Source organism: Corapipo altera, unplaced genomic scaffold, assembly GCF_003945725.1.
Source record: "Corapipo altera isolate COAL_440 unplaced genomic scaffold, ASM394572v1 1b, whole genome shotgun sequence".
In the NCBI taxonomy this organism is placed as follows: Eukaryota; Metazoa; Chordata; class Aves; order Passeriformes; family Pipridae; genus Corapipo; species Corapipo altera.
In genome coordinates this window covers 19,260,289-19,273,436 of record NW_020884881.1, presented here as the reverse complement: position 1 = coordinate 19,273,436, position 13,148 = coordinate 19,260,289, and the positions used below count along the sequence as shown (strand labels likewise).

General features: G+C 43.0%; 1 protein-coding gene across 2 annotated transcripts in view; it reads right to left on the bottom strand.

The window, feature by feature from the left end:
* SFMBT2 (Scm like with four mbt domains 2) overlaps positions 1-13,148 on the bottom strand; it is a 115,724-nt gene that overhangs the window by 67,260 nt on the left and 35,316 nt on the right. For both annotated transcript variants that reach the window (XM_027639811.1, XM_027639810.1), the window contains exon 5: positions 1,156-1,244. In XM_027639811.1, the coding sequence (XP_027495612.1) occupies positions 1,156-1,244 (89 nt within the window). The remainder of the gene's footprint in view (positions 1-1,155; positions 1,245-13,148) is intronic.

Sequence of the window (13,148 nt, the reverse complement as noted above, 5' to 3'; positions counted from 1 at the left end):
CTGGGAGTGGTCCAGGAATGGGGATGCAGCAGGACATGGATTATTTGGGATGTGCAAGGGTTGTTCATCTCTCAGACTGGTAGGGGGTGGGCAGGGGAATCCCTAATGGTAAACTATTAATTATCCCTGCCAGGCACCTCATACTGCACAGGCACGTGGAAAAGGGATGCAGCCGTAGTTGGTGTAACTGATCAGGGACAAAATGATCAAAAATGGTGCCTGGATGCAGACTTGCTTCCCAAAAGGTAAAATGAGTGCTTACACTAAGGTAAACCACCTGTATGCCTTCACTCAGCCTAGAGAGGGGCAGAGAGAACGATCTCTTGCAGGACCATCTGTCACCTCTCCAAATGCCCCCACTGCATTCACATGAGAGCAGGGGAGGCCTCGATGGAAAAGGCACTCTGCTACCACAGTTTCAAGGTGAATCTGTGGGATTTTGGTCCAGGATCTCAAGGAACACTGAGGCTGCCCCAGGTGCAAGTCACCCCTTGAATATGCTGCACGAACTGGACTCTTGGCTTTATGGGTGCATCTAAAAACAGACCCTTCTGCTCTTGAGACCACTGATGTCTGAGGCCACCTCTCCCAGTTTCCTTGTTAAATGTCCTTGGGGGAGCTCCTTCCACATACACATAAACCTGACAGTGCTCCCAATCAACCTACTAAAATCCCCTCTCCTCCAACCTGTGTCACAGAATCACAGAACGGTTTGGGTTGGATGACCTTAAAGGTCATCTCATTCCATAGGCAGGGACACCTTCCCTTAGGCACCATCTAACCTGGTCTTGAACGCTTCCAAGGATGGGGCAGGGATGACTTGAAAGCTCAGGTCACTGGTTTGGTGGATCTAATGGGGCACTGAAGGGCTGCATCCTCCTTCCTGTGGATCCCCTACGTGCTCTCCTTCCCACCCAGTCTTTTTTTGCGTACCCAGCTTTCTAAGCACCACCCTCCACTCAAAGGCAAAACAAACTACCCATCACCACTGGGTCAGAAGCAGAACCAGCAGAGTGAAGGCAACATTGCCACTGACTTTTGGCCAGTTCTGGCTCAGATCCCAGAGAGATGGCACACAGACAAACCAGGAACAAACACTGCTGCAGCACTCACACCACGACACCGTATGGAGAGGAACTGCAATCTAATACATACACCTTCCAGCAAATTGGCAGGAGCTGTCCGGGCACCGGTCAAATCGTGGATGAGAAACTCTGTCCAGTCCATGTATTTCTCTTTGATTGCTGGGGAAAGAGGAGGAAAGAAAAGAAATGCTTAGCACAGCAGACTGCAACGACTTGCCATGTGTATGTCACGCAAAGGACTTGCCATGTTTGCTGAGAAGCAATTCTTCACTATGAGAGGGGAGGAGACACTGGCACAGGTTGCCCAGAGAAGCTGTGGATTCCCCATCCCTTCAAGTGTTCAAGACCAGGTTGGATGGGGCTCTGAGCAACCTGGTCTAGTGGAAGGTGTCCCTGCCCATGGCAGGGGGTTGGAACCAGATGGTCATTAAGGTCCTTCCAACCCAAACCATTCCGTGATTCAATGATTTTAGAAACATCTCCTTGGGGTTTAAAAGCTCTAAACCTTTGGATACAATTGCAGTTCAGACCAGGAGAAAAGCTGGTTTGTTGTCCAGACCCTTGGGCAACCTGTGCACACAGTTAAATCCCAAAGTAAGGGAAAGTGTTGCTCCACTGTAGTCACTGACAGTGATTTACAACACGGTGGCTTATCATCTCCATCTCTCCCATTCAAAATTGGCCACTGCTTGTGTAACTGCTCGTTTCCTGCTTATCACATAGGCTAAGGTGTGATTTATAAAGTCTCTTTGTATGTTCAGTAATGGCCTCTGAGGGGAAAAAAAAAAGCTGTGGAAACTTTCAATTCCTTGACAGGAAATCAGAAACTCCAGGTGCTTTCCCCATAAAGCAGAAAAATCACCCCTGAGAACATCATGTATCAGCTGTTGAGTCAATACACTTTCAAGAAGAAAGACTTAAGGAATTTATCAGGAACTTCTGTTACATTTAGAAAAAAACTAAGTAATTTCTGAGCTAAATATTGTAAGTTTGGGTTACTTTAGGACATGTATCCACAAATTTTTATAAGATTTGAACTGAAATATATAAAAGTTGCCTCTAGGATTCCCATTCTGGGTCAGTTTCAGTTGAAACAGGTAAAAGTCGTGCACCAAAAGGCAGTAATTCAGCAAATGTCAGCTTCAGAGATACAGATGCCTCTTCAAATGCATTGTGCATTTGCAATCAGAAATCAAGAAATCAGACTTTAATTCCACCTGACTGTAAATGGGAATTAAATTACATTGGAAACATCACTCTCTCCCCCCAAAAAAATCTTACTTATGTGTGAGAGAACAAACAGGGATATAGTTATGTTGTTAACTTAGCAACACCTACAGAAAGGAAAAATCACAAGCATTTGAAAACTTCAACATTTCCTCTCAATAAAAAACCGGATACATGGTTTAAAGACCATTCCCCCATGTATGCAGTCCATACAGCTGGGCACGGATAAAGATTGCAGCCATGCCCAGCAGACCTTACCTCAACCTCATTTCTCACTTCTGCTCCTTCCCCAAAAGCCAGTTCTCCCAGCTTGAACTATACATCCAGTTCATAGTTCTAAATTACTTTAGAAGTGCATTTAAAAGTATTTAAAATTACCAAACCATGAAGTGCTGGACTTGAGCCTCCATAAAATAACAGTTGAACTTGCCTGGAACCATTCTAAGTCTTTTACAGCACTGATTGTGCATGATTTCCAGGAGATTTATGTCCCTTGCATTATTGAAGAGGGAAGAATAGCCTGAGAAGAAATGGTTTAGACATGACACTTTGTCTCTCAACACTCCTGTTGAGTACACCTCATCAGTTCTTGTCCACCTACATCAGGATAAAGAAAATAAGCTTAATTTTGGCATCAGTGAGAAGATAGTAGTAATTGTTGTACTGAATGAGACCAGAGTCCCCCTAGCTCAGGCTTCTGCCTCTTTATGTGAACAGTACTGGGTGCAGCATAGAAAGGTGCAAGTTGAACTTGATTTTGGCTCATACCCACAGAGTTGTCAGCCAAATTTTGAATGCCAGAGCTTCACTCCTAAGGAATGACAAATGTGATGAAAAGAACACAGTTCAAACTTTCAAAGCTGGCAGGAGTCAGGGGTGGGGGGGAATGGGATTTTCGAAGTTGACAACAGATTTCAGGGTTTTTCCATTTCCAGATGCCCAGTTTGAGATGTCTTAGCAGCGCCCGACTCACAGATCTTCCTGTCTGTCAGCACATAGTTTGAAATCTAAATAAGATGGTGCCCCTCTCCCCACTCAAATCTGGATTGGAGGCTTCAAAAGTCCGAAACTGCCAATGTGACCTTTGTTTTCAGATTCAGACTTTGTTTTCAGCTTTTTAGACTCAGATAAAAAAAACCCACCAAGCTATTCTCAGTTTCTGGTTGGTTTCAGAGCTATCCTCCCCATACAAATCTAATTTCCAAGGTTTTGCTTTATTTTATTCTGCTCTTGCAGTGTAGATAAGGTGACTCTGAAAAGCTCTGAGAGACAATAAATTGCACTGGAAGTTTAAAAAACAGGGATTTGTACCTTCTTCTGTGCCTGTAGAGCACAATCAGCCTTCTCAGTTCTACAGTTCAAGTCACTACAATGCAAACATTAATTTCTAGTAGTAATGAAGTGAATCTGAACCATCATGATACCTGTAAAAGCTTTGGAGGACCAAGCAAAATGTTAAACAAGAATATTCAAACTAAGGAAAATCAGCTGCATGAATAAGAATAGCTGTCAGTGTAATGCTTGGGTGCCCAACCTGAGCATCCATCTGCAGGAATGCCGGTGCTTCTCTGGCATATCACACTCAGCACCTGTGAACTGAAGCACTGAACTTTAAACCACTAATTCACATTTTCATTTGTGGAGAAGACTCAGCTGAACATCTCCTACTGCAGACAGGCTGGGAGAACTCTGCTTTTAGAGCCCATCTGCAGCTGGCTGCCCAACCATGGGATGGGAAGGTGTCCAGGACAAAGGATCCTGTTCCATGGTGACTTAAACTCCACTAGTATTGCTATTTTCAAAACACTTTCTTCCTGCCTTAAATAATTTCAGGGAGTCAGGAGTGGTCCATGAGGTTCAGATATCCATGTTTTCTCTACATTTCAATAAATCCATCTTCCCAAGAGAACTCTGTGAGCTCCTACCCAGAAACTGTAAAGATATGTAGTGATAGGACAAGAGGGAATGGCCCTAAGCTGAAGAAGGACAGGTTTAGATTAGATATTAGGAAGTTCTTTATGCAGAGAGTGGTGAGGCTCTGGAACACGTTGTCCAGACAAGTTGTGGACTCCCCATCCCTGGAAGTGTTCAAGGCCAGGTTGGATGGGGCTCTGAGCAACTTGGGATAGTGGAAGGTGTCCCTGCCCAAGAGAGGGGTTTGGCACGAGATGAGCTTCAAGATCCCTTCCAACCTAAACTATTCTATGATTCTATGATTTGAATACACCTCTGGGATCTCAGTTAATACCTGTGGTGCTGCGGGAGGAAGGGGAAACACTCAAGAAATAAAGCAGAAGAAACCTCCTTGTCAAATCCTTGCAAAGAGAACCATTTCATACAGGAAGGTAGGTCCTTCTACAAAAGCCAAAAGCTACGGAGGAAAAAATGTGTCCTCCAAACCTTCAAACAGAAATACTCTGAAGGAGTCCCCTCCAAACAAAAAGTGTGATGTGCAGAAGCAGCATTTTACAAGAGCATGATTAACGTCACCATAATTCATGCTCTTACTGAGCTGCACAGACTCAAATGGTGGTAAGAAATCTGCATAGTAAGAAAGTCCCTGGTATTTATGCCTGGTTGACATAGGAGGAAACATCCCTCATCCCTAATTCTCTGCAATTCAGGGAGCTGACAAAACCAGGAAGAAGACTTTCACCAATGCATAAAATCCCCTCCAAGTACCAAAATCTACTGTCCCTTTGCACACTCACCCTTCCCTCACCAGACACAGCTCGTCTGTGAAGATGGAACCTTGGAAAGGGACTGTCACCACAGTGGGGCACCAAATAGTCCCAATGACAAGAAAGGATTTGAGATATTCCAGTTATATTGAGGTTACTTTGGCAATTATATCCTAAGCAGTGATAGGTTGCCTGATGAAGACAACAGCAACATAATCACACTGGTTGGTCCTCTAGAGCAGGAAGAAAAAGGAGATCTACGACAAAGCTTGACCAAAAGAGTCCTAATAGCATTTTGAGCACCAAACTCATCTTAGTGCCAGTCTCATAGTCCTGCACAGGGTCTGCTGTGCACAGAAAGGACCAAGACAAGCCTGTGCCATCGTTTGAGATCCTCAGGGCCAAATGCCATCACATTTATCATGGTGAGAGGCCATGATTCGAGAGAAGCAGAGACACAGTAGCAGAAAATAAGACTCAGTTTAATAATCTCACTGATGCAATGGTCACTGTGTGAGCTGAATGGAATTACTAAACATTAGATAAACCAGACAGGAGACAGGTACTAGCAACACTCTCACCGTGGAAAAAGCATCAGTCAGAGCTTGCACTAGATTAGCCACAGTACAGCCCAAACAAAAGGTATGCCCTGCACAAAGTGATGCTCCCAAAACGCCAATGCTCTCACAACTGCTTCTCTTTCCTGGTCTAGCAGCAACATCACAGCCCTGTCTGAGCTGCAGCCTGTGCACACAGATGTGCCTGTTTCCTTTGGATTGGGTTCAGTTCCTCTTGGAGCCACTGCAGGTGGTTGTTTTAACACCTCTGCAGCTCCAAGGCCAAAGGCTTTAAAGCATCTCCCTGACATAAAAATGCCACAGAACCACCTGCCTTAGAGCCAAGCAGCCCAGAGTAGAGGCCAGATCTGCATGTTGAGGAGCCAAAGTGAATCCATCACAGAGCCAGTAACTCTGCTTCAGATCACACTCACGCAGGACTAACTGCACAGAGAGGAAAACCCATCTGGATCCAGACCACTACACAAAGACCTGAAAGAGATCCCACATTTCCCTCTCCAACTCCCCAGGAGTAGTTGTAGTGATGCACCAGTTCCCAGACTCAGTGCTGGGTAGGTAAATGCTGAACCCAGGCTTTGCCTCCTCCTAAGAAACCTTGGTGAAATTGTCCACACCTGGAAAAGTAAAAACCAAGTCTCTGCAGCTCACTGCCTTTGTGTCTTGCACCGGAAAATGCAAAGCCCCCCTGCCTCCTTCCATGAAAAATACTCATTTCAGAGAGCACCTTCTCGTTTGGCAAATAGTGCAGTGGAATCTTAAATTAAAAAGAAAAAGGACCCTTCCACATTAAGACTGTATTTATTTCTGCAGAAGTCACAGTACAGGTGATAAAAGTGAGCTCCCCTTCCACAGGGCTGAACTCCATCACAAAACAGATTGCACCCAATACCCCTCAAATAACAGTAACTCTTCCCATTTCTTTCTCCACTCAATTCAGCCTGTCTCGACCTCCCTGCCTCCCATTCCCATCTCCCCTTTTGATCCTCTGCCATTTCCTCACTTTTACTCATTCATCTCATTTTCCCAAGCCGTGTCTTGAGACTCCAGGTTGTACCTGGGCCTGACTGCTCCAAACCTGGGCACAGTGGCAGCACCTGAGGACCAGGGGCTGACATGCAAAGTACCATCAGCACTGCTCACTGGACACGAGATTTTGCCCAAAACCTGCCTTTTCCCCTTGCACTGTGCAGCTGACCATGAAAGCCATGCCAAGAGCAGCTGGAAAAGGCCGGAGCAATGCACACCCTGCATCACATCCCCTCCAATCCCACTAAACACGTGCCTGAGAGCCAGGACAGCAGCTTCATTCCCTGCAACCCTGTAAATCTCTGTGCCCTGCCTCAGCCACAGTGCATAATAGGTTCAGATTTATCTGCCTCTCTAGAGAAATAAGAGATTAAAAGAACATTTACAGTCCTGTAAAAGCACTGAGTCACCGGCGCTCCATTCAATGAATATGAGATACTATTATCACATTAGCAGCTCTTGGGATTTCATCTAGTTTCCTACATGTTGCTGTTTTTCTTAAAGCCACTCCTCTCAGGTCATGGGTTTCAATGAAAATTCTCATTTTCTTTTTTTTTTCCCTTTTTTTCAAGAACAGGATGCTGTAAAGTGCAAGAAAAACCTTGAAATCTGAAAGACCAGTAAGACAATGGAAAGAACACACATTTTGTTTTCTCCTTTCATGATTGCTTCCCCCCCTCCCCCAAATCATTCATTTGATTGATAAGAACAATACTCAGGGATTTGAACTGCTGCATTTCTTAAAATAAAGGGATAGTGGCACCTTATTGACATACAGAACCTAAACAGGCTCCTCCTTGGAAACCCCTCAACATATGTCATGGGTACTCCTGCCCAACAACTGTTGGTATAAAAGGACCATGCTTTCAGCCACCAGGGACAATTCAGTGTGCCATTGCTTCGAAATAATGCATGACAATATAAAATAATATATAATGAATAACTGAAAACCCATGTCCTTCTATCTACCCCCTGTTTGAGCACACTGAGTACAAGCTCACAGGCATGAGGACAGTGTAACACCAGCCCATCTGACAGGACCTGAGCTGCTGCCACCAGTAACAGGGCCAAAGACAAAGCAATAATATCAAATTATGCTTTAAAAAAATTTTTTTTTATTTAATAACCCAGGATCACTAGCAACCTGTCGACACCTCTCCTGGAGAATCCCCACTGGAACTCATCAACCTCTCAACAATGGAGTTTTAATTTTCTCATATGGTGAAGAACAGCATCTTAAACAGCTTTATAAAATGGTTTAGGTTCTTTAGAACAAATCTGCTAAGTGACAACAATTTTGGTGTGGAAAATATTTTTATTATTAAAAATTTAACTCCTTCCTAGGACTGGAATGAACAGAAATAGTTAACAAGAATTATAGCTGGGCAGGACCTGGGCAATTCTTCTCACTTCATTGTGAAATCAACTAAAATATCAGGATGTCATAAAAAATTTGATTTAAAAGGATGTTCTGATATATATAGTTATAAATTTAACATATACCAAAGTTACTGGGGAAGGGGAATATCAATCCATTCCACTCCAACCAGTCTGATGGCAGCACAAGCAGGAAATGCCCAGAGCCTGGAGAAGGATCACAGACCAGCAGGAAACCACCTGAAGAGCAGCACAAAGGAATTCCAGCCACTCCAGCCAGCAGGGACAGGTGACATTATAGTGGGGGTCTGCTTCAGGTCACCCAGCATAGAAAACCAAGGTTGGATGGGGCTTGGAGCAACCTGGACTAGTTGAAGGTGTCTCTGCCCATGGCAGGGGTGTGGAATCAGATGATCTTAAAGGTCCCTTCCGACCCAAACCATCCTGTGACTCTGTGATAAGATATGCAGTTTTTAGAAGCTAAACAGCATATTGCAAAAATATATAAAGCTTACAATATTGATATTTTCTTTTGATTTAAAAGTTGTCACATATTCGATGTAATATTTATATGTTATAAAAATCTTAAAATAGAAATGTTATAACTATGTTACAAAGGTCTAAATGACACAGTCAGAATGAGATGTCTTTATATCAAAATAACATAGAATGCTAAAACAATTTGTTTAGACTTCACCCATCAAAACAATTTGTCAAAACTGACATGTTCTCACAAAATATTTCCATTTTGATAAAACAGCATTTTGACAGAAAACGGTTGAATCCCCACATTTTCATTCAGCTTGCTGAACTGTATACATCCTTGAGAACCAGACTGGATGTGAAAACAGGATGGGAATGTGAGTGATGTCCCTGCTCCTGTGCCCCTAAGCAGAAGGCTCAGGTTGTTTCTGAACCCTCCCCAAGACCTTCAGGGAACACACTTTGCTGCACACCCTACAAAGGCAGATCCCCCATTATTTCCAAAACAAAATAAGTTAAAACTACATTTTAAAAAAAAAATCTACTTAAGTGATTTAATGGCATTTTCTATAAAAATGACTGTTTGCTTTGAATTCTTTTGTAGACTCCCTGAATAAAAGCCAAATGGGGCTGGAGACATCTTCAAACAAATTTCTTACTTAAAACTTCAAACAGTCTTCTGTTCTCACAGCAGCAGAGTTCTATGGTTTGAATTGGACCACAAAATAATGCAAATGAAGTCCAAAAGAAAAAAAAAAAAAGCGCATCAAAAGCTGTTGATCTGTTTTCCTAATGGTGCAGCCACAAATACAAAGATATACCAACTTCAGAGCTCAGGAATCAGCTTCTGTACACCTGTCTTAAATATGGAAAGTGTTCAAGGAAAATATTACAGAGAGGATTTTTGTGAAAACCAGAAGTTATAAGCAACTGTCCATCAAAGAATACACACGCTCAAAAGACACTCCTGGAGTCAGCAGTACTCTGGTCCCATTCATGTGAATTTACAACTGACTTATAAACAGATGTTAGAAGGAAGGGTGATATCTGAAGGAAAACGTATAGCTCTTTTATCCTGCTAGAAGATGCTCCTTCAAGCTATTGATTGATCTACGAGCTCTTACAGCTCTTAGTTATCTTTTTTTTTTTAAATAAAACTGAACAAGTGCTAACTTCAAATTAATGTTTAGCCCGCAGGAGCTATTTAATATAATAAGAATATTCTGCACGCTTTTTCAGTTGTCTTCAAAACACTTGGAGCCCCTTGGTTTTTCAGCCTGCCCAAAGCACTCTGATCCCATTTCCCAGAGAAGATTATGCTGTACTTTTTATGGTCTTCACCCAGGAAAGGGGCAACACACAGGTTTTAATCCTTGCATACACAATTCCACATGCAAGAACACTCCTTGACTAGAAAATGTAGAGGAAAAAAAGCAGAGAAAGGCAGGAACATATGCTTTAGGTTCTCACTGGAACAATTCCCTTACAGTTTTTTCTGTTCAGTTACACTGAATTTCACTATAATCCACCCATTATCCTTCCTGCTGCCATTCAAGGTTTCCAGAAATTATCTACTTACATTCTCTCGGTCAAAACAAGCAAGTCCATGTGCAAAAAAACTGTCTCCCTGTCCACAGAAGACTTTGCTTCCTAACATCCTTTGAGCCATTCACAGATGTGCACACTATCCCCCTCGGGTTTCTCTAGTCCTTAATTAACTGTTATCTCTTTAACAATAAAAAAAAAAGCAGCAGGTGGTTTGGGAATTGCTTTTCATTTCTTGAAGCTTGCACTGGCCTGTGCTACGACTCCAACCCAGCTGTGGGAGCTGCAGGTGGAAGGAGGAGAGGAGCTGGATGCTGTGGCAGAAAACAATCAGTGTGTGCAAGCAGGGTGAGTGGCTGCTTTTATACTGAAGTTATTTTTTTGAGTGATGCAAGATCTTGCAGAAATCCTCTCCATTAACTCACTGCAACCCAGGAATCTGAGAAAGACACTTTGTCCAGCAAGAAATAAGCAGCAGGGGGGTCACCACCAAATGCTGAGGCACTTCCATGCAGTAGGTTAGCCAGTCTTCATCCCAAATACAACATTATGGAAACAGTTTTCCTGAGATCCCACACCTGTGGCTTTCTGCTCACAAGCCAAACTGTTCAAGATCAGAAATTTGCCTCATAGATCCCAACAGCCTAAGAGATCCCAAAAGGAGAGTGACCTGTATGCCAGGAACCCCTATCAGCCTGCCCTGACTGACTGAGCACAGCAGCCTCAGGTGCCCATCCAGCAGTAAATGATCTACTCATAAGTACTGTGATTAATTACTTCCCTTCGGTTAAAGTCAATACTTGGCTTGCACTGCATTATTTAAAATTTAAAAAAAAAAAAAAGGATAAAAAGAAGAGGTGCATGGATAATGGTCTATCTTCGTGGTGTTACCTATCAACTGCAGTCAGATTATGGAGATAAATAATAGAAGTAAATTTATCAGCTCCATTTGCACTTGTCATGTCACTGAAAGACTTCACACAAGTGTAATCAGCACCACACAGCCAGGGACCACTGAAACACAGCTCTGCTCTCCCTTGGGATATGGGAATGGGGGAGGGAGATGCAGATGGAAGATGGCAACAGGTAAGGGGAATTAATCTCTTCCCACCCTTACCCTTGCAGAGATGTAACCAATTAATTCTCCTGTTCCCTCAACATAACAAAAAGTCACCTGTGGCCATCCAGCCTCAACAGGGGGGAATTCAAGGATGAAGCACCCAAATTTTTGGAGCATTTATCATGCATGACTCTATTTATAACCTAGGTTAATGGTTGGGACTCAGTGACCTTAGAGGTCATTTCCAGCCCAAATGATTTTATGATTATTTATTTTTAGGTGGTTGTACATTAATTTCACCTGGAACACAATTCCTCAACCTTGTTATCCAGACCTGGTACTGAAAAAACAGAAACACCTCCATTAACATCACCATGAATTGGGAAGAAAATGCAGAATATCCTCTGGACATAAACATTTTTAAGTGAGTCAGTTCTCTGATCTCTTGTATCTGCAGGTATGAATGAAGGCTGATTATTCTGATTTTGCTATAGCATCCAACATGTTAAAAAAAGGCCGATTTTTTTTCTCAATTACATCTGCTAGAAATTAGGAGAAAACCTGATGCATAACTACAAAGGCCACAGTGTTTTACTTTGAGCAACTGGTTTCTGCTTCTCCAAAATTCCTTACCGAAACAGAAACTGTGCACTCTTTAAACACAGCAATAACATGGCTCTCTGCCCAATTCAATTCCAGGCACAAAGTAACTAAATTTCATTGTTATCAACAACAGTCTTAGAAATGAATCAGGAACAGCTGACTTAAATGATCTTGGGTATGTACACGCACAGACAGAATTCCTGGAAGGTATTTCTGGAAGGCAGGCAATGCCCAGATTTTGAAAGCTCTGCACAAACCACATAACCATAGGGGTTCCTCCATCATTAGTATCAATGTCCATTAGGGTGATGGCTCACTGTGAAAACGAGCATCCAAACCCCTCAGCTCTCACCACTTAACCCCAAGCCTCCACGTACATTCCTTGATTATTTTTTCCTCCGTGTGCATTAAGCGCCGTGCTCCGTGCACAGAAGAGATGGATCACGTGCAACGAGGGCTCCAACTCCCAACCTTCAGACCCAGGAGTCTTAAGGAAAGCCTTGTCAAATCAGCAGTTCAGAGAAAGGGGGGGAGGGGGGCAACCTGGAATTTTGATTGTAATTTCTAAACCCATTTTTATCCCACAGAGATAAAAAATAATAATAATAAAATTTTAAGAGCTCTGTTATCCAGGAAAAATCAGCATCTTAACTGAAGTGCTCAGAAGCAAACCAGATCACAGAGCTCAGAGTGTGACTGCAGGACACGGGTTTTGAGTGCACCTATATGAGACACAGGTACCTCCACAAGATTCCCTGCACAAAACTTCACTTAGCAGGCAGTTGCACGGTTATTTCCTTCCAAATTGTAGCCCCTCTGGGTGAAAACCAAGGAAGTATTTAGTCATCTTTGCAGGCACAGAGATTTGCTGTTATAAGCAGATAGAAACACACAGACATCCTGTAAAAACACAAAAACTTTACCCTGGTAAAGCCTACATGTAGCACTTCATAGCTTCTTGTATACTAGTTCCAGATGAGAAATGTAGAAAGAGGGGGAAAAAACATGCAGACAAAGCAAATTTAAGTAATTCCTGGATAAATCTCCATCAAAGTTAGCAATCATAACCACAGCCAGAACAACTGTAGCCACCAGCTTGGTTCAGACCCTGAATCAGTAAGTCTGGCTAACATTGGGCCAATAGTGGTTATCAATTAGCAGGGAGTCTTTTTGACTTCATTTGCATTATTTTGTGGTCCAATTAGCAATTTCACATCAAATTGCCTTGCACCAGGCGTCTCTGATGCCAGAAAATGCAGGCAGTGGAAGAAAGGAGGTCTGGAGGTTACCTGACCCTGATTAAAATGCCAGACACTCTCCCCTTGTTTTGGTAATGGACACAAGAGGCACCTCCGTGCCCTGTCTCTGAGATCTCACAGACCAGCCCCAAATGGGTTCTGTGGCTTAACAACATCTAAAAGTTATGGGCCACTCTGTACAGGGATGTCACTGCAGTATAAATATCATGCCCAAGGCTCTGACC